This window comes from Condylura cristata, unplaced genomic scaffold (genome assembly GCF_000260355.1).
Source record: "Condylura cristata isolate star-nosed mole 26May11 unplaced genomic scaffold, ConCri1.0 scaffold00037, whole genome shotgun sequence".
Classification (NCBI taxonomy): Eukaryota; Metazoa; Chordata; class Mammalia; order Eulipotyphla; family Talpidae; genus Condylura; species Condylura cristata.
In genome coordinates, this window is record NW_004567138.1 from 1946250 (window position 1) to 1972140 (window position 25891).

The 25891-nt window shown below is 50.3% G+C and overlaps 1 protein-coding gene across 3 annotated transcripts in view; it reads left to right on the forward strand.

Moving 5' to 3' along the window:
* Window positions 1-25891, forward strand: part of JARID2 (jumonji, AT rich interactive domain 2) — a 241792-nt gene that overhangs the window by 200774 nt on the left and 15127 nt on the right. For all 3 annotated transcript variants that reach the window (XM_004693301.2, XM_012732943.1, XM_012732942.1), the window contains 3 exons: window positions 13793-14028; window positions 21020-22091; window positions 24598-25100. In XM_004693301.2, the coding sequence (XP_004693358.2) occupies window positions 13793-14028; window positions 21020-22091; window positions 24598-25100 (1811 nt within the window). The remainder of the gene's footprint in view (window positions 1-13792; window positions 14029-21019; window positions 22092-24597; window positions 25101-25891) is intronic.

Genomic DNA, 25891 nt, shown 5'->3' on the forward strand with positions numbered 1-25891 from the left:
CCCCCCCCGCCCCAACACCTGTCTGCTTTCTTTCAGAAGACTTGAAGAAGCCGCAGCTGCAAAGGCACTGTGAATTCTTATCTCTGAATTCCATCTCTCTGCATCTACTTCTAAAATGTTTTCTTGAAGATGGATTTTATTTATGTCCTTAAAAAGTCATTCAGTTATTGAAATAATATTGGGCCTGTAACCTACAATTTAACTTTTTTGATTTCTAAGGAATGATGCACTTTCAACTTTCTGGCAGCCTAGATAGTTGGATAGCTTTCTTCAGCTTGAATTCATCAAGATTCACTCGACCCCTAGCCTGTGGGTTTCCTCCTTTTCCATCGTGTCAGTATTTGTTTCAGTATTTTACCCAGTGAGGTGATTTCCCAAGGTCCCACCCAAGTCCTCCATAATAACAGCAATTTCAGAAACATGCAAATACAAACTCCTTTTAATACTAACAGAGTTCTGAGATAAGGTTTGCTTTTGTCTCAACTCCAGGAGAGTCCAAGAATACCCCTCTCAGCGAGAATGCCCTGGGGATGTGCGCACCTACACGCGGGGGAGGCAGTATGCTCATTGCCATGCATGACTATGGGCTTGTGAGCTTGTCTTTGCTTTTGCAAGATCAGATGAAAAGAAAATGTGATGTGGTACCTTCTAGTGTGGGGGGGACATCTGCTGCCCAGATCATTGTTCTTTCTCTGCACCTTCATTTCTTCCTGAAGGGAAGGGCTTTTCTTGGCATTTTATCACATTTGTACTTTGGAAAGAAATGTCCTCAGCCATCTGTTTCAGCTCCTTTGTTTGAGGTATGATTTGTACTCTTTCCCCTGAGTGGCAGTAGGAGACTGATCTTGGGGTGAGTTCATGCGTGTTATCTCTTTATAGTTCACCTGCTACAGAGCAGGGGACTGAGTGGTTAGGGCAGTATCGCTCCTCTGTGCACCTGAGGAAATGGAAGAGCTGGTGCCTGAGCTGCCTCAGTGTGGCAGCATAACGCTGTGAGCTGTGAGAGGAGCACTTGCCCACGTGGAGTCTGCCGTGATGGTGCAGGTACTGTGCTCCCTCCCCCCCAGTGCTGCCCGGGACATCCCTGCCCCCACCCCTGTGGTGCTTGGCTCTCCACTGGTTCTGTTGCCACAGGCTTTTGTGTCTTTGGTAGCAAAAATAGTAAAATCTGACAGGGCTCACTGCTGCTTCTCCCGGAGGCCAGTAGAGGGGGTGGGCGTAAACAGCTCAGAAATGTGAAGGCTGTTAGGGGTGCCCCTTCAATTTCAGGTGACCCAGAGAAAGATTGTGGTTTTGTTATAAAGAAGTCAGCTTTGAAGGAGGCTAATTTTAGCTTCAAAGTCAGGATTTCAGCAAAACAACGACCCTTCATTACCTAGTTAGCTATCTTCCCCACTGCTCCATTCTACATAATGTTTTGTGTAATAAAGAAGACAGATGACAAGAAAACAAACGGGTGTCAGCAGTTTATTAAAGTGAGTCCTGGTGATGCCTGAGAGTAAGCCCCCAGGCAGGACAATGCAAGGATATTCTGAAGGTGCTATTTTCAACAGTAAGGAAAGGCGTTGTGGATACTAGAACCTTATCACCCCTAGATGAAAAGTCTAAAATGTAATAGTCTAAAAATCAAACATTCAGCTGTGAAATATGCCAATGCCAACACTGCTCCTTCCTCAGCCGTTTCCAAGCCAGTGAAATTAGACATACTTCCTGGCCCCATGGCCTGGACAGAGACAGTTGCCACAGAGGTCTCTTACTGGGTGATGGGCACTGCTGTGTGTTCACACGGGATGAGCCTACTAGCAAGGTTGCCTGCACAGCTCAGTACAGATTTCTAACTAAAATTCTGTTCATCTGTCTTTCCCTGAGACAGTGCCGCCTTTTTCAGAATAAAAAGACCTAATTTCTATCATTTCCATTTATAACTGGCCTTCTTGCCCCAACTAGAGCCCTGAGGTAACTTGACTTCACAGTCGCCGCCTCCAAATGAGGACTGGCAGTGGTGGCAGAAAACCTGGGGGCTATGGCTTATATCGAGTTCCTCAAGGGGTCAGGTTGGAATCCCTGAGAACCATGTCGACAACAGTTGCCATGGCAGCTAACGGTTGTCTATCTTGCTGTGCTTTTTCTAAGATCCATTTCTTTGTTTTATGGAGTAGAATTCCTTGAAATTTCATTTTGTACCCATGAGGGGATACTTATCTGCCTGTGGCATGTGACACAACAGGGTGAGACATACTCCTAAAGAGGCCTTACTTGTAGAAAGTTCTTCGTGGTAGTAGAGAAGGAGCGTTTCTGACCTTCTGGCATGGCATTGGGTGGTGTATAGATGGTAGCAAAATGCTGGGTCACTATTTAGCAGGAGCTATTCTCTCTGGGCCTGGCAGGAGGCTTTGGAGCTTAAAAAATTGCCCCCTTTTCCTGGTGGCATTCACTATACTACAAGCTTAGAGTGGTACCTGTGTTCTGTAGGTGGTCAGTGGACCAGTGCCCGGAATGGGGAAGAGGGTCCTGTGGGGCACACCTGGGTGTTGGGGGCCTGTGTCCTGTTTCGTGGGCTGCCCACACCCAGTTCTGAGTGTGCTTGGCCGCACAAGCCTCTCCTCAGCCAGATTCTTGACTTGAAGCAAGTTCTTTGCACTGAGAGAAAAGGCTTACAAAGGTGTGTGATAGACAAGTACATTACCTCCCTTCCTTCCACTTTTCATAAGTGCGAAAAGTCATTTGAAGAACAAAGACTTGGTTCAAATGAGCAGTTTACTCCATAAAGTAAAATTTAGAGAGAAAACCTCCTTTTTAAAAAATATATATTTTGGTTTGTGTCTTGGGTAAAGAAAGTTTCCCACAAGAAGCAGCTAGATAAGAGCATCATAACAATGTGGTCAAGCAGTTCCTCAGAATGGAGGTCTTTGCATGAGAGCATGGGGCAGGCAGCTTTTCTTTGGGGTTCTCCTCCACGAATGGCAGTTCTACTACAGAGTGGTGCTTTCTCTCGTGTGGTCCACCTGGAACCAGCACATCCATATCCTTTCCCCAAATGCTTGCACAGAAAAATAAATGTGTTAAAATTGGGACACCTTGGACCAAAAAGCCCTATTACGCTGAATGTACGAGAGCAGTTTAACTTCGGCTGTGTCAGAACTGAAACAGCTGAAGGGGTCCTCTAGTGTGTTTCTCCTCCAGACTTAACCCTGGGAAGCAGCAGCAGGGGCTCCCTACTGAGCCGAAGCCTGGCTCAGAGGCAAGGGATAGCTTCCAGGCTCAGGAGAGGGCGGCGTCCTGGAGACGCCCTTCTTCTCAGCCAGACACTGCCTCAGTGTTGTTGTGTGTCTCCTCTTCTGGGGGGAGGAGAAGGGGGGGGGGGAAGAAAACCTTGACCCCAGCAGCCCTCCTGCAAAAGCATGGTGTTCCCAGGCAGATGTTGGTTTCACAGACATTACATAGGGCTCTAATGTTCTCATTTATAATCCGCTGAGCATCCTAATGGATTTATTTATTAAAGTACATAATCTGAATGACACGTGGGTAGTATCGTGTGGGCTTTCAACCTTGGGTTAGCACTCAAGGGTGATGATAACAGTGCCACCGGCGACTTCTGTCTTGATAGCTTTTCAGAATTTCCAGAATACTTCATGGACAGAGCCTCATATGACTCTTTTAACGGTAGAATCTTGACAATAGGTAGTCACTATTTGGAAACAAAACAACACGAGGGTATATGCTCATATTGGAAATGGCTGAGATGAAAAGTTGTTATAACTGGTTATCTTCTTCCAGTGGGATAAGTGAGGTCGGCCAGAGGAAAGGACATGCTTGCTTGGAATGGTTGTGTTTTGGCTTTTCCTGGGTGTTGTCATTGTGGTGAGGTGTTTTTCTTTGCAAGGGACAGCTTGCTCATTCAGCCAAGTATTACATGTTCTTCAAATGGTTTTTTGCACTTATAAAAAAATGGGAGGAATAAAAGACCCCATCATTTCTTTTTATACTCATCTCTTTCTGGAAAGGGATGTTCTCAGAAGACTCTTTCAACAACATGTTGTCGGAGTCCCAGCCGGAATGATTTAATTGCTTTTGGATTCACACCCGGGGCATGTTGTGTGAAGCCCAAAAAGCAGTCATTTGGCCGAGCCTACCGCAGTTGTGCTCTGGTTGCCTTCGAGGTGCATTCAGCCCCTCTGTCTGGGTGGTGGGGGTAGGGTGGCGGGCAGGGCCAAGGTCTCATTGCTGCCCTGTGCTGTGAGGACATGCCTGAACCGACAAATGCTTTTTTCATTAATTGAGGTTTTTATGGGATATCCTTTTAATTAAAAAAAAAAAAATAACTACCCCTGGCTGTTCCAGTTTTTTCATGTCGAGGCAAGTGAATATTCTAAACAGTTGGAAGAGACTGGGAGCGTCTCTGTAAGCGCAGTGGTGTGTGCAGAGTCGTGTCTGCCAGTATCTGTTGCTACCACTTGGGCACAGGGGTCACTTGGCACAGTGGTGGAGGGCAGGACTCTGGCTTTGCTTCTCATGTGTAGCTGCAGCCTTGAACAAACCTGCGCTTTCATTTTCTTAGCTTAGATCAGAAATGATAGCAGTGCCCTCTTCATAGATTTTTCTTTGGGGGAATCACTGAAGGCATTCATGTATCTTGGGACAGTTCGTGGCTATCGAAGGCACTGTATTGGTTATGATCATTAATACTACATGTGTGTCAACAGATCAGGAAGTCTGGAACAACCTTGTAATTGATAAGAGAATCCCAGAATAGTTATCATTTTAAATTCCTGGCACACAACGCAGGCTTGGTAAGAGGACTGTTAACTGAACATGAGACTGTTGACCTCACCCAGACGAGCTGTTTCCAGTATGGCGGAGGGTTCCAGCTTAACAAGCCCATCCTATCTTCTCATTTTCCTGAAGCATTTGCTCTACAGTGCTGGGGAACACTCATGCTGACAACGGTGGGATACAGCCACCGACATCAGACCAGTTGTTCAAACTGTTTCAAGCCTTCGTTTCCCCATTTGTAAAATGCAAACACCTGGCTTTTCCTGTCAGGGTGCAGGGTGTGGGTTGACTGTTACTGTCCATTCTCCTGTTCTGACCTCCAGCCCATGGCATTCCTTAGGAACTGGAGTGCCTGTGCTTCTGGAGAAATGAATAGTCATTAGATATTCAGATTCTTTGTCCGTAATTGGCTGGGATACAGTTAGGTCATACAGGTTGCAAACTGAAGTGCTTTTCAGCGTTTGATAGGTTTAGTTCAGTTTATCTGGCCCATCTTACAGGGAGCACGTAGTCACTTGGGAAGATGTGCTATCCCAGGGATGGTGGTGCACGTGGAACCCTTGACCATCGTCTCGTGATTCAGGGCGATTGGAAGTGTGCCTGTGGGCGAAGGGCAGAACCCCAGAGTATTTTGGGGAGAATTGCAATAGCCGTTCTTCTACAAGACAGTTATTTCTGTACTTTGTTTTTCTCTACAAATATTTTTATTCTGAAAATTGTGTTTTTTCATAGCTATGTGCCTTCCAGCTGAACTAAGTGTGCATTTCCAGGTTCCTCTCTCTGATTGTTGTGAGTAGATTCTTTATTCTGAGTGTGGTGTACCAGGATTCTTAACATTTACTTCCAAAGTGACTGGCCTCTTAGACTTAATCTTCATGATCTGGCTTTTATGCAGCCCAACCTGCAAAACACTTGATTTGCTTGTTTTCCTGTGTCAGCCTCTGTCCCAGTGCTCTGAGCGCTTCGTCGTCTTCCTTGAGAGTGGCAAAGCACAAGAGTCCTCTTGGGCCACTGCCTGTTGTCCCCAACCCCATTTGCTCAGGCCCCTCCCTGGCCGTGCCATGGGTGCAGAGAGAATGCAGATGCCTCCAGTCTCCTGGGGTGGCCTGGGCCTACCTGGTCAGCAGGGCGCCACCAGTGTCATCCTTTCTCACCACCTCTGGAGGCCAAGTGGGTCAAGAAGCCATTTTTCAGTGCCAAAGAACATTCAACCTGATTTATGGTCTGTCTTTTGGCCCTGACCTTTATATTCTCACAAAGGTCACCACCCTTTTATGCTTTCGTATCAGAAGTTATTAGGAACCCATGTTAAGAAACATGTTTGAATGGCAGTTCTCTCAAGTTTTGTGTGGTTACTTTACATTATTGCACAAGATGTGTTCCCACTGTTAGATCTTGGGATAATGACCACCAAATTTTGATGGAAAAAATACTCTGACTTAGCGAATTCAGGTTCTTACATAGGAAAGTCAATTTGCTGTATGAATTCTGTTTACAGATTTCTTTTTACCATGCAAATGTTAAGAGATTACCCTGTGAGCTGGAGCACTTGCCTGATGGGGGGCGGGTGGAGCTGGGTGTCCTGAGACCACTGTGGGTCTCATCTTCTGGCTTTGCGTAATGTGGCCCCTGTGTGCGTGAGCTGTGCCGCAGATTATCCCGGGGCACCTGCTGACCCCGACGGGCTTCACGGCCTGCTCGAGCTCTGTGTGTGATGCTGTAGCTCAGCCAGTGGTTTTGCCCAGGGCAGCCCCGGTCACAGCACTCACACATGCTGCGTTACAGTTCTTTTCTTGAACTGTTGGCACAGGTTGTCAGACATTCCATTGTTTTCAGACAATAGTGACTCAAAGTTGAACTGGCTCCAGGGAGCAAGTGCAGCTTTTGTACAGTAACAAGGATTTAATGCCAGCCAATTGATGGAGCCCATCTTCCAAAGTCAGCACGCCTTGTACTGACACGAAGCTTACATTTAAATATCTGGCTGGAGATCAGAAACTTGGCAGCTTCTCTCTCCTTTCCCTAACACTTTTTCTTTATTTACAGTGAGTCTCTTTCTTTGGGGGGGGGGGGGTCCCTTGGATTTGCTTTGAGGGTGGGGCAGGGGCCAGTCTGTCTTGATGAAATTGGGGGTGAGGCCAGCCCTTAGGCCTCTGTTCAGTCCTGTTTTGTGCCTCTGCTACAGATATTTTCAGTCTGGCTTTCTGTAAGGGCTTTTGCCCCTGTTTTCATTCAGGGAGGTGAAGACTCAGAATGCCATTAGCTCAGGTCAGACACTGGTCATCTCAGGGTATCATGTAGCTTTCGAAAGATACAAAGGGAAAGGACCCTTTCTAGTCACCTAATAAAAAGCACCAGGGTTGTCCCCTGGTGTGTAGACAAGGTGCCTCATTTTCTGGAATACTCGGAATGAGGAGTACCTGGCTCCAGGAGAGTGTGGAGACTGGCCAGAGTGTTGTACCGGTGTCAGTGCTGCAGAGACCGAATTGGTCTTCACCACTGCCACAGAAGCTTTTAAGATCTGGCTTCATATATTTGCATAACTCTTCTCTCGAACACAGAGCATTTTAATACTTTTATTTTAAATGCTCGGTGATTACTGGAAGACAGATAAGGGCAGGCAGTTGGTTCCTACTTTAGCAGATTGAGGGAACAGATCAGGGAAGGGAAAATCAAAAGCAAGTTCCCCACCTTCCTCCACCAGTTTGTGTCCATCCTGAGGGTTTCAAAAAAGACCTTAGGGGACCTGCTTTTCCTAGCCTGCCTTACGGATCTCTGCCAGGAGCCCTGTTGGAATCTCGCTAGAACAGCTTGCCCAGGGGACATGGTTTAGAGCAGACCCCCGGAGCTGTATATGAGAGTTCCTTTGGGAAGGTGTGGCTTTCTGCCTTCCACAAATTGCAGTACACTGCTAAAGTAGTTTTTCAAGTAACTACTCGTGCTCATTTCTTTTTCATCCCTTTCTGGAAGCAAATCTTAACTTCTTGGCTATGAAGTGACCCTAAATCCAAATAGCAGTCTTCGGATTTTAAAGATGTCTTTTGCCATGGTGTGAAACACTTGTCCGTAGGCTATTTAACTTTCAGTGTGTGTGTATACAAAGCAATGTATTTGGCCTTGCTCATTAATGTAAAGCTATTTGTATCTGAGTACAATACAGTTTCCTAATATGGCTCACCATGATAAATGCTTCTCCCCCCCCTTTCTTTCTTTCAAAGAAACTAGTCCAATTATTCCTTTTAATTGGGGACAGCGTGTGGAGATCTTCTATGCAGAGATCTAACTTTCACCGTCTTTCTGTCTCTTATGTTCACAGGCTTTAGTCTTTCCCTGTGAGAGTGAATATTTTTTCCTCTCCCCTTCTAGAGAATCTTACAAATTAAGACAAAAGATAATTACTTGGAGGGTTAAAACTGGCAGGTTCCCACGACACTTAAAATTAATGAGCTGTTGAGCACAAAATATACCCTGTCTTTGCTCCATCCCTTGCCTGGTCCCTGCTCCCCGTTCTTCCCATTTAACACATGATTTGACTTTTATGCCGTGTTGCCACTAGGATAGCTTCCTGGTGTAAAATAGCAAGATGCTTGTGGAAGGCGGGTTCATTTGGAAACGATCTTTTTGTTTGTAAATCACAGTTAATTTTATGCCATTTTCACTTTGATATTTTTGAAAACTTTCCGATTATTATGTCAAAACAGTCTCTGAGACACCAGGTTACTGTTCCGGAGGTGTGTGCTTTGGTTTCTTAAGTTAGTGGCAAATGCCTCCCTCTCCTGGTTCCACTTTCCAGCCTGCAATCAGTACCCGCTGCTTCATGTTGATTTGCAAGGCCTTGCTTTCGAGGGTATTTTCCTGAGGACTTGTTCAAACTCCTTGAGGAACATGAGAGTTCTGTGTCTTGTTTTAGGGACAGAAAATTCAGATGAGGGTTCTTCAATCTCAGCGAGGTATTGCTGGCCAACTACGCATTAGTGCCACTTGGAACTACTGTCTTTGAAGTCCCAGTAGGTACCGGCCTCACTCCTTGCTGTGTTTATAAAGGAGGTTGTAGGACTGCGGGTGCTGTCTACCAACCAGTGTCCGAATGCGGGCTCCCTTGAGAGGTGCCTAGCAGGCAGCTCTTCCCCAGTGCCCAAGTCCTGCCCTGCTGAGCTCCTTTCCAGGTTACTCGTTCCTCAATGAATGAAAAGCAACCCTGTGAGACAGAGAAACTAGACCTTGGACAGGTCACCTCTCCCTAGCCAAATATTTAGCAAATGGTTTCTCTGATCTGAAATTTAGGAAGCTGCCTCTGAGCTTTATTGAGGTGTTCTTGCATGTAGGTAGGTATAAGTGCAGGGAAAGGAAGCCCTAGAAACAAGGCTGTAGCTAACCACAGAGACCGTGGCTCATGCCAGGCTTTTTGGTCTCAACTTCTCTGCACTCTGAATTAACTAAGGGTGCCCCCCTCCCCCCCCGGTCCCATCTAAGAATCTTTATATTACATCAGATTCTGTTTAATGCATATTTGTCATGTTAAAATAAAAAACTAGCCATTTTAAAACAGCACAAAACCCATTATATGTTAAAACTTACTAACAGCTTAATGAAAAATTAGCTATATTCTAAACTTAAAAAGTTTTGGTGAGTGGAGCTGCATTTACATCTTCGCAAAAAATTTTTTTTTATGTCTGGCCTAGTAGAAGATAGCTACATTCCTTTTATTCACAACAGCAAGCTAAATTCCCATGGGCAGACCATTGGATCAGACATTGTAGTGTATATATATTAAATGGAGTACTACTCAGCCGTTTAAAAGGCTGAAAGGGACTTTTGAGACAATGTTGATGAATCTGAAGGTAATTATACGAAGTGAAAGACAGTTACTGAGTGCTTTTCTCTTATTTGTGTACTGTAAGTAGCTAGTGATAATAAGCTAGCCAAACACAATAAAAATAACACTGACCCTATGAACTGCGCTGGGAGTAGGGAGAGGAAGGGCGTAGAGGTGGCAAATGATGGTGTCTTACGCTGAAAGGGCCAGTGAGGCACATGCCATTGTTGAGGTGTGACCCTATTCCCAAACTTATATGTTTTTGTAATTAAAACTGTGATGGGGGAGGACAAAAAAAAGATAGCTCCACCTTGTGTGTGTTTCTGCATTCACTCTCTGGCACTATGTAGGTTGGTGTGATGTCTTTGAAGAAAATCAGCCTTAAACAATCATGTAGCTGGAAAAGGAAAGGGCCTGTGGTGGTTTTAACTCCTGGATACCACAGCCAGACTCAACAAATGGTGGTTTCTAAAGGTCACTTGTTAAGCAATCTGGACTCGCAGCGGTGAACTTTTCACATTGCTGTCACAGTCCATCGGTTTGTCTTCCACTTCTAGATTTCTTACCCATGCACAAGTTGGTGATGTCTTGTTTTGCTCATTTGAAAACAGTGATTCTCCGAGTGAAGCACACCTCTCCATTTGTCTGCACCTGTCATCATGGAGACGTAAGAATACCGTCTTCACAGACCTCACCATAAAACTTGCAAGTGTTGCTTGGCTGCCAGACTCACGGTGGCAGACACATTCTCCTAATTTCCATTTTTGCCTGCAATTGTGAATTCTCACTGGCAGCAAAACCTACTTGCTTTTGCTGTTTTTTCCTTGATAAATTTACTTTATTCATTTTTGAGAAAATGGCTGCAAAAATGATAGTTCTTTTTTTTTTCCAATAAAAATAGCGTTCCAGAAAATGAGCAGCTAACTTGCAACACAAGTGCTTCTCCCTGGAAGAGTCACCCTGCCTTGGCCTGCAGAATGTGTGTCGCCCCACTTGGTCACACAAAGTATGTGTACTCAAGGGTTGAGATTCGATACTGTTAACCATTTGTTCTGCATTATTGCGTTCTCACTGAGACGGAGCCTGACTTCCTTTTACACTATGGTGACCCGGTCATGAAGTAACTAATAAAACTTGCTCCGATTTGTGTTCTGCCACCAGCAGTTTTACTCACCTGTTCTTGCTGCTGTTTTTCAAAAAGTAAATTTTACTGAGATGTAATTCACCAATCATAAAATGTACCCATTAAATGACACAGTTCGGGTGTATGCACGGTATTCAGAATTGCACAGCCATGGCCAGAGCCAACCTCTAGCTTCTCTCATTTCCCTCCTGAAAAACCTGTCAGCAGTCACCTCATAGTCGCCAAGCCTCCCCAGCTTGTACAAGCGTGAGTCTATTTTCAGTCTTATTGGTTAGTCTGGTTTGGTCATTTCCTGTGAATGAATGGCGTTGTGTGACCTTTGTCATTAACTTCTCAATGCTTTCAGGGTTCTGCCAAACTCAGTGACCTTAACAGTGCTTGAGTCCTATCAGTAAGAAGCAGTACAGCCCTTCTTACTAATCCCAGTACCAGTTGCAAGATCTTAATTTTCCCTTCAGTAATTATGAATAATTCTGCTTCGAACATCTGTACTCAAACTTTTATAGAAGCGTTTTCCTCATTTCTGTAGTTGTACATTCTAGAAGAGGGACTGCGGGGGGTGGGGGGCGGGGAGATGGTAACTCTTTTTCACCTTTGAAAAACCCTTTGGTCTGTTTCCACAGGTACCACAGGTTTTACATCTTGTATGCGCTGTGTGCGGGTCACAGTTTCTCCTCGTCCTTTGGGAACTCTGAGGGCTAGCCATTCTGGGACATGTGAAATAGGGAATCTCGGCGACGTCTGAGGAGTGTTCACTGCCAGCACTCTTCCCTTGTGCCGTCACAACAACACAGTGTAAAAGGCAAAGTTTATAGTGAGAGAGTTTTATCTTGAGGGACCCCTGAAAGGATCTCTTGGTCCCCCGAGAGTCATTAAGCTAGTAGAAAGTGCAAGGTGTTTTCTACACGACCTTCTTGTTGAGGCCAGATGTTGGCATGAAATGGATATTGGGAGGCAACCAGGTCACGTGGGATTTTGTGATGCTTCCCCCGTCCTTTGGCTGTATTTTGAAGCTTTTCTCCTCCTATATCTAGGGGGCAGGGGAGCTTGCCACATTCTGACTACATAGTAGGCTGAGACGGTCCTTTGTGCAGTAGTAAAGTTTCCCAAATCTCCATAAGAACATGTGCTACTCCCACACACAGATGAGAAAACTAAACCTAAGGATTAAACAACCGACCTAGTTGCAAAATAGTTTCCTTAAACTGGGCAAACCCACAGAGACAAATTCTTAAATGATCTTAAAAAGTAAAACTATTAAACGGGGTCCTCTGGTGTGATTCCATACAGATGCTGCTTTTAATTTGTCTTGAAAGCCGACACAGATACTGCCAACTTGGCAATTGATTGATGGTTTCTGACACTTAGAATAAATGCCAGCCACTTGAAGCCCTCCATTTTATTTTCCCTGTAACAGAGTATCCAGTGGAACCTTCCACAACACAGGATCGTATGCCATGTTTTTGTTTTGCATGGTTTTCAGTATTGAAAATCTACTTAGAATAGGGAATCACCACATGGAGAGGGACTTTGAAGAGCAGGATTCCCATCTAATCTGGATATGGAAATGTCATCATGTCATCTCTGTGCTACACCTTAGGCAGGTGGTCTGAAGAATTACATCTTCACAATTGAGTCAAAATACAGAAGATAATTCTATCATTTGAAAATGTGAGCTGGCTGGCTAACCAAGCATAAAAAAACAAAGAAAGAAACCTATAAAAAAAAATGGGTTAGTAGATCTATATGGGAATGCAGACAACAAAGTAGAAGAAAAATCTTTTTCTATCTATTTGGCCTAAGTGCCAGCTCACAGCACACTTACAGACCCAGTAATGGAGGAAATGTTGAGGCCTCTGTAGGTACAAGTCAGGGTTGCAGGCCTCGGGAGAGGCTGGTGAGGGGTGAGCCCCCTGAGGGTGACATTTGACACCACCCTCATATCAGCAGGAAGAATTTTCCCTTGTAGTTTTTGGTTGAGTAGTGAATTTGCCTGGAATTGTACAATTTTGGGTGGGTGTGGTCTGCAACAGCTCAGGAGCCCATGGGTGGGTAGGCAGTGACCTTGGAAAACTCCAAGGGCCCATACAGGGGCTCATCCTGGCTTCTCCCTGCAATCGGCCTACAGCTCCTGTCTCCCCGGCCTGCCCTGGAGAAACAGGCTGCTGCTGGGTGGCCCTGGTGGGCAGGAGACCTGTGGGTGGCAGAGGAAGAGGTGGAGGGTGCGTGACTGCTCAACCCGCTAGCTGGGCTTGGGAAGTAGGGCCGGGAAGTCACCATGGCAGCGGCCACTCACTGAACCTCTCTTTAAATTCCCTGCATGGGTGTGACTTCGGGGGTATTTGGGAGATGGCAGTGAGAGGCACCTGGGGCAGGCTCTCCTTGACGCCCTCTTGGTCTGTGCAGCGGCCCAGGGCTGGGCTCTGGGAGGTGGGTGTCTCTGAGCCTCAGTGGGTGTCTCTGAGCCTCAGTGAGGTCCCCTGGCTCCTCCTGACCTGGGTGCCTTTGGCTCTTACTGCTGGGGTGATTTCTGGCACGTGCATGTGCACAGCGCCACTGCCTGCACCAGCTCCGGGGCAGATCTTCAGCCCAGAGCCTCACGCCTGGCTTTTAGATGAGGCTGTTTGTAGCCTTATTCTCGACACCTGCATGGCTGCAGACATGGTGCCCTGAGCTTGGAGTGTCACTCGCGTTGCTTTCCTCATTTTACCTTCTGTTGTTTCAAGTGTGGTGTTGATGTTCTGAGGGCTGCTGGTGTGGTTTTTTTGCAGGGATTTTAAAAGTCAATTTTCAGTCATTTCATACACATCAGGTAAACCATAGGATGTCTGATTTTGTAAAGTGTATGTGCGAGACATACAGACAGGCTCAGTACTCGGAATTATTCCTGAATGTGGTCTTGGCAGTGGTCGGTCTGAATGTGGGTTCTCCCAGAACCTGTCTACCCCTAGCAGAGTCCAGAATGCTGTCCTTGAATCTGTGTGTCTGGACAAAATGTAGGTTTCCTGGCAGCATGCTCAGTGTAGTGACGTCTTTGTTCCTTTCTCCTTCCTTTCTAGTTTTCAATGGTTCCAGCAGGTCAACACGGGAGAAAGAACCTGTTCAAAAACACAAAAGCAAAGAGGCCACTCCCGGGAAGGAGAAGCACAGTGACCAGCGGGCTGAGGGCCGGAGAGAGCAGGCTCCAGCGAACCACCCCCCAGCGACCCCCCCCACGGGCTCCTCTGCCAAGGGGCCCGCTGCTAACCATCACCACCCCCCTCTGCATCGGTCGGCTCAGGACTTACGGAAACAGGTAAAGCCCCAGCCCAGACCTGCGTGCGCCCACCCCCCTCCCCCCTTTCCAGTGCCACTGAGCTAACTAACTGAAGGGGAGTGTGAGCCATAGCTCAGGACATCTGTGTTCAGAGAACTTAAAAGTAGGAGCTGGGAGATGGGCAGGGAGGGCCTGGCCTCGCACCGGGGCGCCGGCTGGGCGGGTTGGCGGGCCGGGCTGCCGGGCGCGGCCACACCTGTCCCTGGAGGAGTGCCCCACTCTGTTGCCTCTCGGGTATCCATGGGCAGGGACCCTGCCTCTGTCATTGCTCTCTATTCCATGCGCCCTGGGCCCACGCAAATTAAGGGCCCCTGGAGCCCATTTTGGTGTGCAGAGCAGGAGACCTGTCCCTTTTCACATGACAGGTTAGCCCCTCTGGGCCAGGGCTTCTGGGTCGCAGAGCATTTGCTCAGTGGGGCCAGTCGAGCTGGGCGCCATCAGCTTCAGCAGGGTGACGCGGTGCGCCCCACTGTCCTGCTGTCCCCACTGCAGGGAAGCGGGTCAGACAGCACAGGTCCTGTTTTGGGGTCAGTGGCCGCATTGCTCAGCCATTGTTTGCTGCCACTGTATTCTTGTCCCTGGACAAGTGATTCCTCGGGACCTTGGGAGGGAGAAAGAGGGGAGGCATGCAGGTGGCATCTCACTGGCCCCTGTGCTTTCCCTTTTTATTCTATTTGACAGTCATCAAACCAAGGGGAGTGTGGGTTAGCTTTCTCTGCCTGGAATTTTAATGCAGTTCCCCTTTTCACTAGAGCAGATCAGAGACGGTAATGTTTAAAGAAAGATCAGGACAAGGTAGGATGGCTCAGAGTGATTTCTTGATTGGTACCTTACTAGAATAAGTGAGCCGACCATGGCTGTAAAAATATTGGACTCCACTCCGGCTGGGGAGGTGGCTCTGTCCCGTGGTCTCGCCCCTTCGTCCTCGACGATGTTCAGGCCGTTTCTCTCTGAATGTTGCTGGTGGAAGGGTGTTGGCCTTTAGCTCTTGGACATTGGCAGTTGGGGTGGGATGAGCGAGAGTAGAATCCTCATGCTTCTATAGTCCTCCCTTACCCACTTCTCCGTCACAGTGTTCCCTTGGGAAAGCAGGTGGTTTTAGCATGATCTGCACACTGCTGCTGCACCTAAAACACAGACCTCAGTTTTCCTGAGGAACAGGAGAGTGTGACTGTGGAGTGCGAGTCCAGACCTCATACTGAAGCGCACAGAGCATCACAGCCCCCAGTCTGGTTTCTGTGTCTGGCAAGCTTTCCACTCCAGGCCAAGGTGACAGTCAATGGCTTGACAGACACCTGTGCGGGGTGGAGGAGGGGTGCAGATGCTTTTTTTGTGAGAGAAAACAAGCACAAAGGGGCCCTTGAGGGTGGGGGCTGATCTGTGGAGCAGACACGAAGTTGTGGGGTCTCATAGTGAGGGGTGAGATAATGCTACCTTCACGCGGGATCATAAGCACACCTCCATGTGCCAGCCTGTCACTGGACGAGCTGGCTCGAGTCAAATCTGGCCTTCCTCAGTCTCCGCTCACATCCGGCTCTCAGCACTGCCCAGGATTTCCCTTGGCTCCTGGAGTGCACCCCTGCCCTCAGGGACATCCCTCCCTCCGCGCTCTGACCACCCACGGTATGATGGCCAGGGCGCCTGATCCGATCAGTACTTTGGCTCTGACCCCTCCCTTCACTGGGACGTAAGATGTGATCTTTAGCCTGCCCGGTCCCCGTTGTTCACTGCAGCCAGGCACTCCAAGTCCTCTCACAGGCATGTTGTGAGAAATGAAAGGACAATTTGGAAACCATCAAACTCCATTAGTTAAGTCCCTGGAAAATAAGGTCAATAAAAATGAATTGTAACTGCTTGATGCAAATGATTAGACCCTGACCTTTCATCTTTCAGCTGCATGAAAGCTAGGGGCTCAAGGGATACGGTGTCTGTAATTTCAAATATAACTTGTGTTTTTATGTCCGCTTAAAAGAAAAGGATGAACACGGTTCTGGCAGTGTGGTGCTCTATGAAGTGGCTTCCCCTGCTGGCTGTGGCACTCTCAGAGCCACGAGGGCCCCCCATCTCTTGGTTATACTGGCCTTTCCCGCGAGACCCTGCAGGACGCTCGCTCTGCCCCTGCCCAGCATGGCCTGGAGCTTTTGTGGTACCAGATGTGCCCTTCTGTCCAGATGTGCACTCAGGCCACTTGGGAGCTGGGGCAGTGGCTGGGTGAGCATTTGCAGGTGTGCTGAGTGTCTGACAAAGTGGTGAAGGAGGTTTGTCTTTTAATTTCCATAAACTCATACTTCAGTTTAAATGTAATAGAAGACAATTAGTGAATTTAGTTGGTAAAGCAAATCAGAGAGGATTTTGAAACATTAATTTTCCAAGAGTATTGGGAGGAGATTTTCACTCAGCTGTGTGTGGTTAGTCAGCCAGGATGCAGGTCGCTGGGCTAAGTCTTCACTTGGAGGCAAAGATGAACTTGGTGGCCTCCAGCAGAAATGCGGCAAAGATGAACTTGGTGGCCCCAGAGAGATGCTGAGCGGTGCTACTTCAGAGAATTGGGTTTTGTGAAAGGCCACAGGGTCGCTGAAAAGTCTTCGCCCTTAAAATGCAGTGAGGGAGTTTAAAATCTCATCAAATTAAAAAATGGGGAGATTCAGAGTCCTTGAAAGCGAATGGGGACATTTAGACCAAAATATGCCAAACTTGCCTTTGATAACTTGTCTTCTCTCTCCTCATTGGATTATGCTGGTAACTTTAGTGACACCGATTCATTGCGCAGTATTTCTGCTCATTAAGTTGCCTGTAGTTGGAACAGATTTCATAGAAAGATGGGGTGATTCCCTCCTATGACCAGGTTCCCCTTTCTGGGAGTGGGGCTAAATATCTCTCTTGTCCTGCCTGCTGCTGTGGTATGTTGAGGTACAGTCTTCATTAACTTCAGGCTGGACCCTTTCTCTGCCACATTGGTTGGCCTTCCCTGTCTATTCTTTTTCAATTCAAGTTTTCGTTCCACTGCCCTCAGCCATAAATGCATCTCTCAACCAGTTCTCACTTCTAACCAGTGGGCAGAGGCCCCTGACTCAAAGGCCCCCTCTAGTGGGAGATAGAAGCATGGCCATTGAATTTCTGGTCGCACTGAGGACACACTTCTGTGAGGACACACTGGTTGTCATAGATGGAGCCTCCTCTTGCTCATGTGTCTGGGAGCAAAATGAGTGACAGGGGACAGATGGGTGGTGGTGGGCAGTGAAGAACAAACTGCAGTCACCCTGCTTCCTGTGGAGCAAGGTGTGACTTGGAATGGGATGTAAGGTTAGAAATCTGATTCAGAGCCGAGAGAAGCGGCTCTTTGAAGAGAGGAAGTCATTTGGTTAGAGTGTTGTTACCATTTTGAAGCCAAATGCCACTTTTATGTTAATTCTTGAGTGGAATGGAATGACCTCTCTATGTGCTCAGTGAAAGCACTTTCTCATGACGAGCACAGAGACGCAGGCCCCTGTGTGGGGAGCTGATTCAGTGACCTGGGTGCCCTTCTCATTTGAATCTCTGAGGTGGCGGCACTTGAGGCGATGGTTGTGTGCGACACCCTGCATGGCAAGGTGAGACAGTGCCACTTTCTGTCCTGTGTGATCTCGAGTTACGTTAAGTGTTGGACCCGTGTGGCTAGGTCTGTCCAAGGGAACAGGCTGTTAACACAGGTCTGCCTGGGTGGGGGGGTGGTTCTGCTTTACCCCCACCTGCACCCCATGGGCATACAGCTGGAGGGACAGGCTGATTTCCTGCCTTCATTGGTCAGCTGCATTTGTGGCCTCTTGGAACACAAAACCGCAGGCACGCAGGAGGGCTATAGGTAGGGAGAGAGGATGGTCATTGAGTCATCCCTCCTCAATTTCTCATGGTTCTAACGGGCCACAGGGGGTCGTGTATGGCCTTCAGGCTTGTTCGACGGCCTGTATGTATGCAATTCGGAGGACACTTTTGAAGATGGCTGTTTCAACAGCAAGGAAGGAAATGAACAGAATAACTCATCTACTGGAGCAAGAGAGTTGGCTGCCTATTGGCAGTAAGCCAGCACTTAACTTTACAGAGTTGTGGAGACAAGATGATCCTTTTGCCATTGTAGGTGGCAGATTGTGTGTAACCCCACCACACAGAAAGCTGGCCTCTCCATAGCTTACTGAGCCAGGGAGGAGCCAGACTGCCCGCACCCAAGGGCCTGCTGTCTTCTTTGAGGTCGAATCCAAGCGCTGGGGGCGGGGCTCTGGCTTCCAGGTCTCAAAGCCTGGTGTCCAGTTGGGTAGGGCAGGACTGAAGTACTTGTGGGAACTTCCAGGGAGCTGTCACACACTGAATCCCTTCCCTCACCCATTAGATTATGTTCTGTGAGTTAGACTGCCGAGTCGGTGCTATTTTTATCTTCTCCCAGGTTTCTCAGAGGCCAGGGCTTGCATAACCTTGGCCAAAACCCCCACTACAAGTACCAGCCTCAGCCAAGCTGTGTTTGCTGGGAGGCATGCGCAGCCCGGCAGGGTGTTTACCAGTCTCCTGGGCCTCCTTACAAGAGCTTGAACCCTACGAGCAGCCTCAGGCGCCCCTAAGGGTGGGGACCCCCTGCCCTCTGCTGGGTTAGCTCACACCCTGTAAGGTACTTGGACACAAAGGTTCTCCTGTCTTAATGAAATCCATTCTCTTTCTCACAGCAGGGTTTTCTGTTTGCTTTTGTTTTTCTAAATGGTTGTTTTTGGTTTTCATCAATGGAACTTTTGAAAGAAGAACTAAGAATTGGGCACATTGGCACCACTCATACTCATTTATTTAATGTGTTTCTCCCTCTACCTCTGGTTTTATAAACTTGCTTTTCATTTGTTCTTACCAGGCTTCTGGGTTTTGTGTTTTGTTTGTTATGCTTTCCTCTCTCGTTATTTATTCTAGAACCCTCTTTTCTCTCCCTGACCCTGTCAGTCTGGTGGCTGTCAGCAGTAGAGGGTGTAGGGCCTGGCTCTGGGAGTCACTTAAGTGCAGAAGTCGAAGTAGCTCAGCAGCAAGCCTGGTTCCCTGAAAGCCCTGCTCAGGGAGCGAGCGTCTCCAGATCAGCGTGTACAGCTTTAGCAGGACTGTGTGTAATTGTGGCATATAAACTAATAGAACATACTAAAAGTGGTATGTTCTTTCCAGAACCGCTTCTGATTGGTTGGTTCAGGGATTCTCAACGTGTGTCCTCAGGTCAGCAGCCTCAGCGAGCCTGACATGCAGTTAGCAAGCAGTGCCACCCCTGACCCTTGCTCTGATCTGACAAGCTCTGCAAGGGGATTCTGAGAACCTCTGGGTTTGACTCCCTTTTTTTCTTAAGATTTATTTATGTATAGAACTGGGGTGTAGGCAGGAGGCATGGGGGTGAGAAGATTCACCAGAGACAGTGGGGAGCAGAAGAGGCGGTGGAATGATGGAGATAAACTGCCGAGGGGAGCAGCAGGCGAGACAGGAAGGGTATGCTGCGCCATGTGGGTCAGCTCCCTGGCCGGATCAGACTCGGGCTGTGGTGGTGGTAGTGCTGAGAATTCCATCTGAACGTTTGGGGTTTTTTTGTGTTTGTTTTTCTATCGTGGTAACTGCATACTCCAAGGTGAAGCCTGGGCTTATTGGAAAGAAAGACGCAGGTGCTGTTCCCCAAGAACCTGATCCCCCCAGTGGAGGCAGCCTGCGTGCAGCATGACTGAGTGGGCGGGAGTGGCTCCCGTAGGCGCTTCTCAGCCAGACAGGAGGGGGGAAGGAAGGTTCTCTGAGAAGCAGCTGCTCGGCGCAGGCGCCCTCCATCCTGTCACCTTCCTGTCACTGCAGCTGGTGAAAACAGAGGGCTGTTGTGTTCCTTGGGAGTTGTATGGTTTTTAGTCCGCCTCTTTTGGAATCCCAGGATTCCTTGCTTTTGAACTTACGTTGCAAATGTAAAGTTGGTGCTTGTGGTGTGAACGCCATGTGCAGGTCGTGCAGAAGGGGATTCGTGACTGTCTACCCTAAAACCCGCCAGGCATGAGCACTTCCCTTTGTGGCCCTCAGCACTCCATCTGGGAGTCACTGTGCTTCTGCTTCTCTGTGTCCTTCCTTTTTCTTTTTAGAAAGAGGCCCTTTTTTTTTTTTACATGCCACAGAATGTCCAGACCATTACACAGCGGGCGCAGAATCTGCTTCTCTTCACCTGGCTCCGGGGGGACAGCGGGGAAGCTGACTCTGAGGGTGGGAAACAGGAACCAGCTGTGCAGAAAAGAGTGGCCAGGCCTGCTCGTGGCCGGGGCTGGTATACCCCTACATCCCATGGCTGAGGGCTGCAGCTCAGAGGTGTGGACGAGGCCGATAAGCCCACGGTTGGCAGCCTCCCCTCTGACACGCACCACTCCATCCACATGAAGTGCTCTTGTTCTTTTCTTTCCATAGTATTTTTGTTTCATTCTTTTTTTTTTTAAATAGCATATATATATAAAAATTCTGTGGGCAGATCATGCTGTTATGTGGAGCACACAAAGAGTGGCATGCTCCTCTCTTCTTGGAACTGTGTGTGCGCGCGCACGTGTGTGTCTGTGTGTCTGTCTACATCCCTCGGCCCTGACGGCAGGTTCCTGAAAGTGCTGCAGACCGGTGACGGGTGATCGGCAGGCACAGGGAGAGGTCCTTACTGTGAAAGCGTCCTGTTTTGAAAAGAGCCCTGGGTGTTGGCACAGACCTTAAACACCAGGAACCCCCGGCAACCCCTGGGCCCGTGGTATGTTACTGTGTGGAAGGGGATCTGGTCAGCTGCCCCGAGATTGTGAATCTGGATGCCTGGCAGCAGATTCTTGGCTCGGGTTTGCTTGGGGTCGCTGGGACCCGCCTCCTGTGCAGCCAGCAGCTGGCTTGGCTGTGTAGTGGTGTGTGGGTAGGCGCACTGTTAATCTCGTGCACTGTTAATCTGTTTTCTTTCTCCTCTGCCTCCTCTGCCACCTCCCAGGTTTCTAAGGTAAATGGAGTCACTCGAATGTCATCTCTGGGTGCAAGTGCAACCAGTGCCAAAAAGATGCGCGAAGTCAGACCTTCACCGTCCAAAACTGTGAAGTACACTGCAACGGTGACTAAGGGGACTGTCACATACACCAAAGCCAAGAGAGAACTGGTCAAGGAAACCAAACCCAATCACCACAAGCCCAGTTCAGCTGTCAACCACACAATCTCAGGGAAAACTGAAAGTAGCAATGCAAAAACCCGCAAACAGGTGCTATCCCTCGGGGGGGCGTCCAGGTCCACCGGGCCCGCCGTCAATGGCCTCAAGGTCAGTGGCAGGTTGAACCCAAAGTCATGCACTAAGGAGGTGGGGGGGCGGCAGCTGAGGGAGGGGCTGCGGAATTCCAAGAGGAGACTGGAAGAGGCACACCCGGCAGAGAAGCCGCAGTCACCCCCTAAGAAGGTGAAGGGGGCGGCCGGCCCTGCCGAAGCCCCCGGCAGGAAGGCAGCGGCCCCGGCCCCGGCCCCGGCCCCGGCCCCGGCCCCGGCCCCGGCCCTGGCGGAGAAAACGCCACTGAATGGACACGTGAAGAAGGACATGCCCGAGCGGAGCTCAGAAAGGAGCCGGCCGAAGCGGGCCACGGCCGGGAAGAGCACGCCGGGCGGACAAGCACACGGCAAGGCGGACGGCGCCTCCTGTGGAAATCGTTCTACCTCGCAAGCGGAGCCCTCGCACAAGCCGCAGGACGCGGCGGCCAAGCCCGAGAAGGGGAGCGGCCGGGCCGGGTGGGCGGCCATGGACGAGATCCCTGTGCTCAGGCCGTCGGCCAAGGAGTTCCACGACCCACTGGTCTACATCGAGTCGGTGCGCGCGCAGGTGGAGAAGTGCGGCATGTGCAGGGTGATCCCCCCGCCAGACTGGCGGCCCGAGTGCAAGCTCAACGACGAGATGCGCTTCGTCACGCAGATCCAGCACGTCCACAAGCTGGGCCGGCGCTGGGGCCCCAACGTGCAGCGGCTGGCCTGCATCAAGAAGCACCTCAGATCTCAGGGCATCACCATGGACGAGCTCCCGCTCATAGGTAAGGCGGCCAGCCCGCCGGGCCCGGCCCTCCCGCCGCGCTGCCTGCGCACCTGGCGGCTTCCAGCAGTGTCTCCCAGTTCTTGACGCTGGAATTTCCGTGGGGTGGAAATTCCAAGGCCCCTCTCCTTGGCTTTACCCAGCTGCTTTCTCCAGTGCACTTAATCCTGGGGTCTCCTTACTCCGAGGACGCCAAAGTGGGTTAGGATCCACCCTGGTGACCTCATTTACCTTTACCCCTGTTTTCAAAACCTGTCTCCAGATGCAGTCCCACTCAGAGGTGGGAGTAGAATCTCAGTGTTCGGCATGATTCAGTCGTAAACACCCCTAAGACCAGCCCATTTCTTTCTGACTTTTTGCCTCCACCCTCACGCTGCTGGAAGCATCACCTTGCTGACCAGCCGGGCCCTTGTGAACGCGGAACATGCTTAATCCCTCTGAGGGCAGGCGACCTCTGGCTGGGGCGCTAGTAGCTCGCCCCAGTGATGCCTGGCAGAGGCCACGGTCCCTTCAGCACTCCAGTGGCTGCTCTCGCCTCTTCCTGTCACTCTCAGCCAGTGAGCTTGATGTGCTGTCAGGAGCGTGTGGGTTCTGTGGGGTGCGGGCTCCCTTTGGTAAGGTCACTCTGACAAGGCCTTTTCTGGCCTCCAATTTGGAGAGCTTGATTTTTCAAAGGCAGGGAGAAAAGGAGACGTTTTAACAGTTACTTAGGTGTCAAGAACCGCAACATGGCGGTCTCATTGTTCCTGCCAGCAGGTGCCTACCAAGGGTGATGCCTGAGTGAGAACACCTTCATTTGAAAGAAGTCCTAGTCGTGGACCTCTGTTGGGGATGGCACTTGATAGGCCTCAGGACCATGGGACAGGCTGGCAGGCAAAAGGAATTTGACACGGTCACTGCCCTCTGCCCTCTCCGGCCCCTGGGGGACTCGCCCCAGCACCAAGCCCTTCTGGCACATTCTGAGTCCCCTTGCTGATGGGGGATGGGCGTCCCTTGAGCTCTTCAGAGCAGTGTTTCTTTCATGCTGACTGCTTGGAGCTCCAGAAGCCAGAGAGCATGTCACTGTGTGTGGACTGTCGTGTATTTGCCAGCACCCGGGGTGGAAGCATTCCACCAGGTAATGGGCTGCCAAGTCTTTGGCCACAGATCTGAGTTCAGCTTCCTCAGAGGAGAAGGGACTTGTTTGTTTTGAGTCAGTTCCCTGAGTCACTAAGACAGATGCTGCTCTTGTATCTGTGGGCACATAGGAGGGGAGAGGCCCTGCTGGTCCTGTGAATGGGCTGGTGGTGGCAGGCCTGGAGGCTTTGAGAGAACAGGTTGGCAAGTCTGTAAACTTCTCAGTGCCCTTGGAGCATAATGACCCGCTTAGAGAAAAATATAGAAGCACGTACGCTAGTCAGCACTGTGGTCTGTACCTCAGTGCCACGGCTGGGGCCGCCTGCTTCCAGCCCGAGGGACCTTCTGAGTGAAAGCAACCTGAAGGGTCTCAGGTCGAGGCGCCCTTCCCTCACACAGGTCTTCCTCGCCGATGCTGCTCTGTTGTCCACAGCCAGCACCCCTTTGTCGAGAGGGGGCAGGCTGCCGCTTGCCCCTGTGCTGGCCTTAGGGAGGAAGACTGAGGGGCTTCCGCAGTCGGGGGAGGTTGTCCGGGCCCTCGTTTGCTTGTCCTGCGATGCTCAGTCTGCCTTGCCCTGCTTTCATGTCGCAGCTGTCCAGCAGGTACTGGGCTGCCTCTTTTTCTGATGTTGGAGGTAAATAGTCTCCAAAATCTCCTCTAAATCTTTGTTTCACTTGTTCACCTAGCCTCCTAGTGCACCTCATGTCCCCGAAGCCAGTGAGCAGTTGCTTCGTCAGGGCGCTCCATTTACTGGCCAGGGGGAGGTGGTTTTCCCATGGCAGACAAAGCCAGTCACCTTTGTGCTGGTGTGCGTTTGTGCGCCCTGACTTGACCGGGGGCTGTGGTGGGAATGACCAGCGCCTCCTGCCGGGGCAAGCAGCCTGTGTGCAAATGCACAGGGACGGTGGCGAGGACAGATGGGACAGCCTCAGCTGAGCGCTGCTCCGAAGCCGAGCAGTCAGGGGTGTGCGCGTGTGCGTCTGTCTGACTCACGGAAGGGAGCTGTCTTGATGCAGGGTGTGTATATCATGGCTTCTCCAGGTTGACACAGGTCATGGGTGCATCCCAGCCCTGCTTCAGGGAATCCTGGAATGTTCCTCCCCACAGACCTGTGGGCCAACTCTTTCCTCCCGGCTATCCCACCTGGCCTGGCAGCTCCAGCTACCCACCAAGGCACCTCTGTCTCCCTGTGCCTCCCTGCTCCCCGTCACAGGCCCATCTCCCCAGGGACCCAAGCTCCCTGAGGCCCAGAGGTGATCGTTTGCTGCTCTGCCCCCAGAGCCTGGCATGTCCCTGGCACATAGTGGGTGTCCGGCTCCCCGGTTAATTGCAGATCGTGTTTGCTGGCCTTTCCATTGACTGTCCTCTGTGTCTCCCCTCGCCGCCCCAGGAGGCTGTGAGCTCGACCTGGCCTGCTTTTTCCGGCTGATTAATGAGATGGGTGGCATGCAGCAAGTGACTGACCTCAAAAAATGGAACAAACTAGCAGACATGCTGCGTATCCCCAAAACTGCCCAGGACCGGCTGGCCAAGCTCCAGGAGGCCTACTGCCAGTACCTGCTCTCCTATGACTCCCTGTCCCCCGAGGAGCACCGGCGGCTGGAGAAGGAGGTGCTGATGGAGAAAGAGATCCTGGAGAAGCGGAAGGGACCCCTGGAGGGCCACACGGAGCATGACTACAACAAGTTCCACCCCCTGCCCCGCTTCGAGCCCAAGAACGGGCTCATCAACGGCATGGCCCACAGGAACGGCTTCCGCAGCAAGCTCAAAGAGGTGGGCCAGGCCCAGCTCAAGACGGGCCGGCGGCGACTCTTTGCTCAGGAAAAAGAGGTGGTGAAAGAGGAGGAGGAGGAGAAGGGCGTCCTCAGCGACTTCCACAAGTGTATATATAAGGTAGGGCCTCGCTGCAGAGGGGCAGGGCGCAGGCCAGTGGCCCTTTGGTGATCTCACAGCAGGGGGCTCTGGGAGCCTCCATGCGGCTTCCTGGGTGGTTGTGTACAGAGCAACAGCCGCAGTCTTTGGGAAGGCCAGGCTGGCCCTGCCTGCTCAGTGTGTGTGTGTGTGTCAGTGTGTGTGTGTGTGTGTGTGTGTGTGTGTACACCAGAGATACCCCAGCCCCACCTGCCCCACTCAGCACCCCATCTCCTGAGAGAACTCCCAGTCATGGCAGGAGCGTCTCTGACTCAAGTGACCAGACCCTTGTGGGCACGGGCAGTACCTTGCCTCACCCTCCTTATTGATACTGCCCACAGTTGTCCACTCCACTCAGCTCAACTTTGCCAGGATTGTCTCTGATACAACTGTCAGTGGGGTCTCACCATTAATACCTGCGAAGGTAGGCCGTGGGGAGAGAACTGCACACCTGCAGTATCTGCACAGTTCCGCCGGTTCCCCTGAGCGCCAGCCTGCAAAGACTCGCTCCTCCGTGGAGTGGGCACGGTCTAGGCCACTGTCCAGGCCACTGTCCACTTGACGGTGCCTGGTGAGCCCTGCCTGGTCCACAGCAAACCACAGCTTCCATGTGGCTGTTCTGAATCAAATCTGGGAGTTCCCCATGCCCCAGCCTGCGTGAACACGCTTTGTAGTTCTTTGCTCCTTTCTGGAAAGAGATGCCGCTTGCCTGGAACTCACTGCCCACGTAGGCCCAGGAGGCCCCAGCCTGCTGTCGCAGAGGTGGTGGGCTG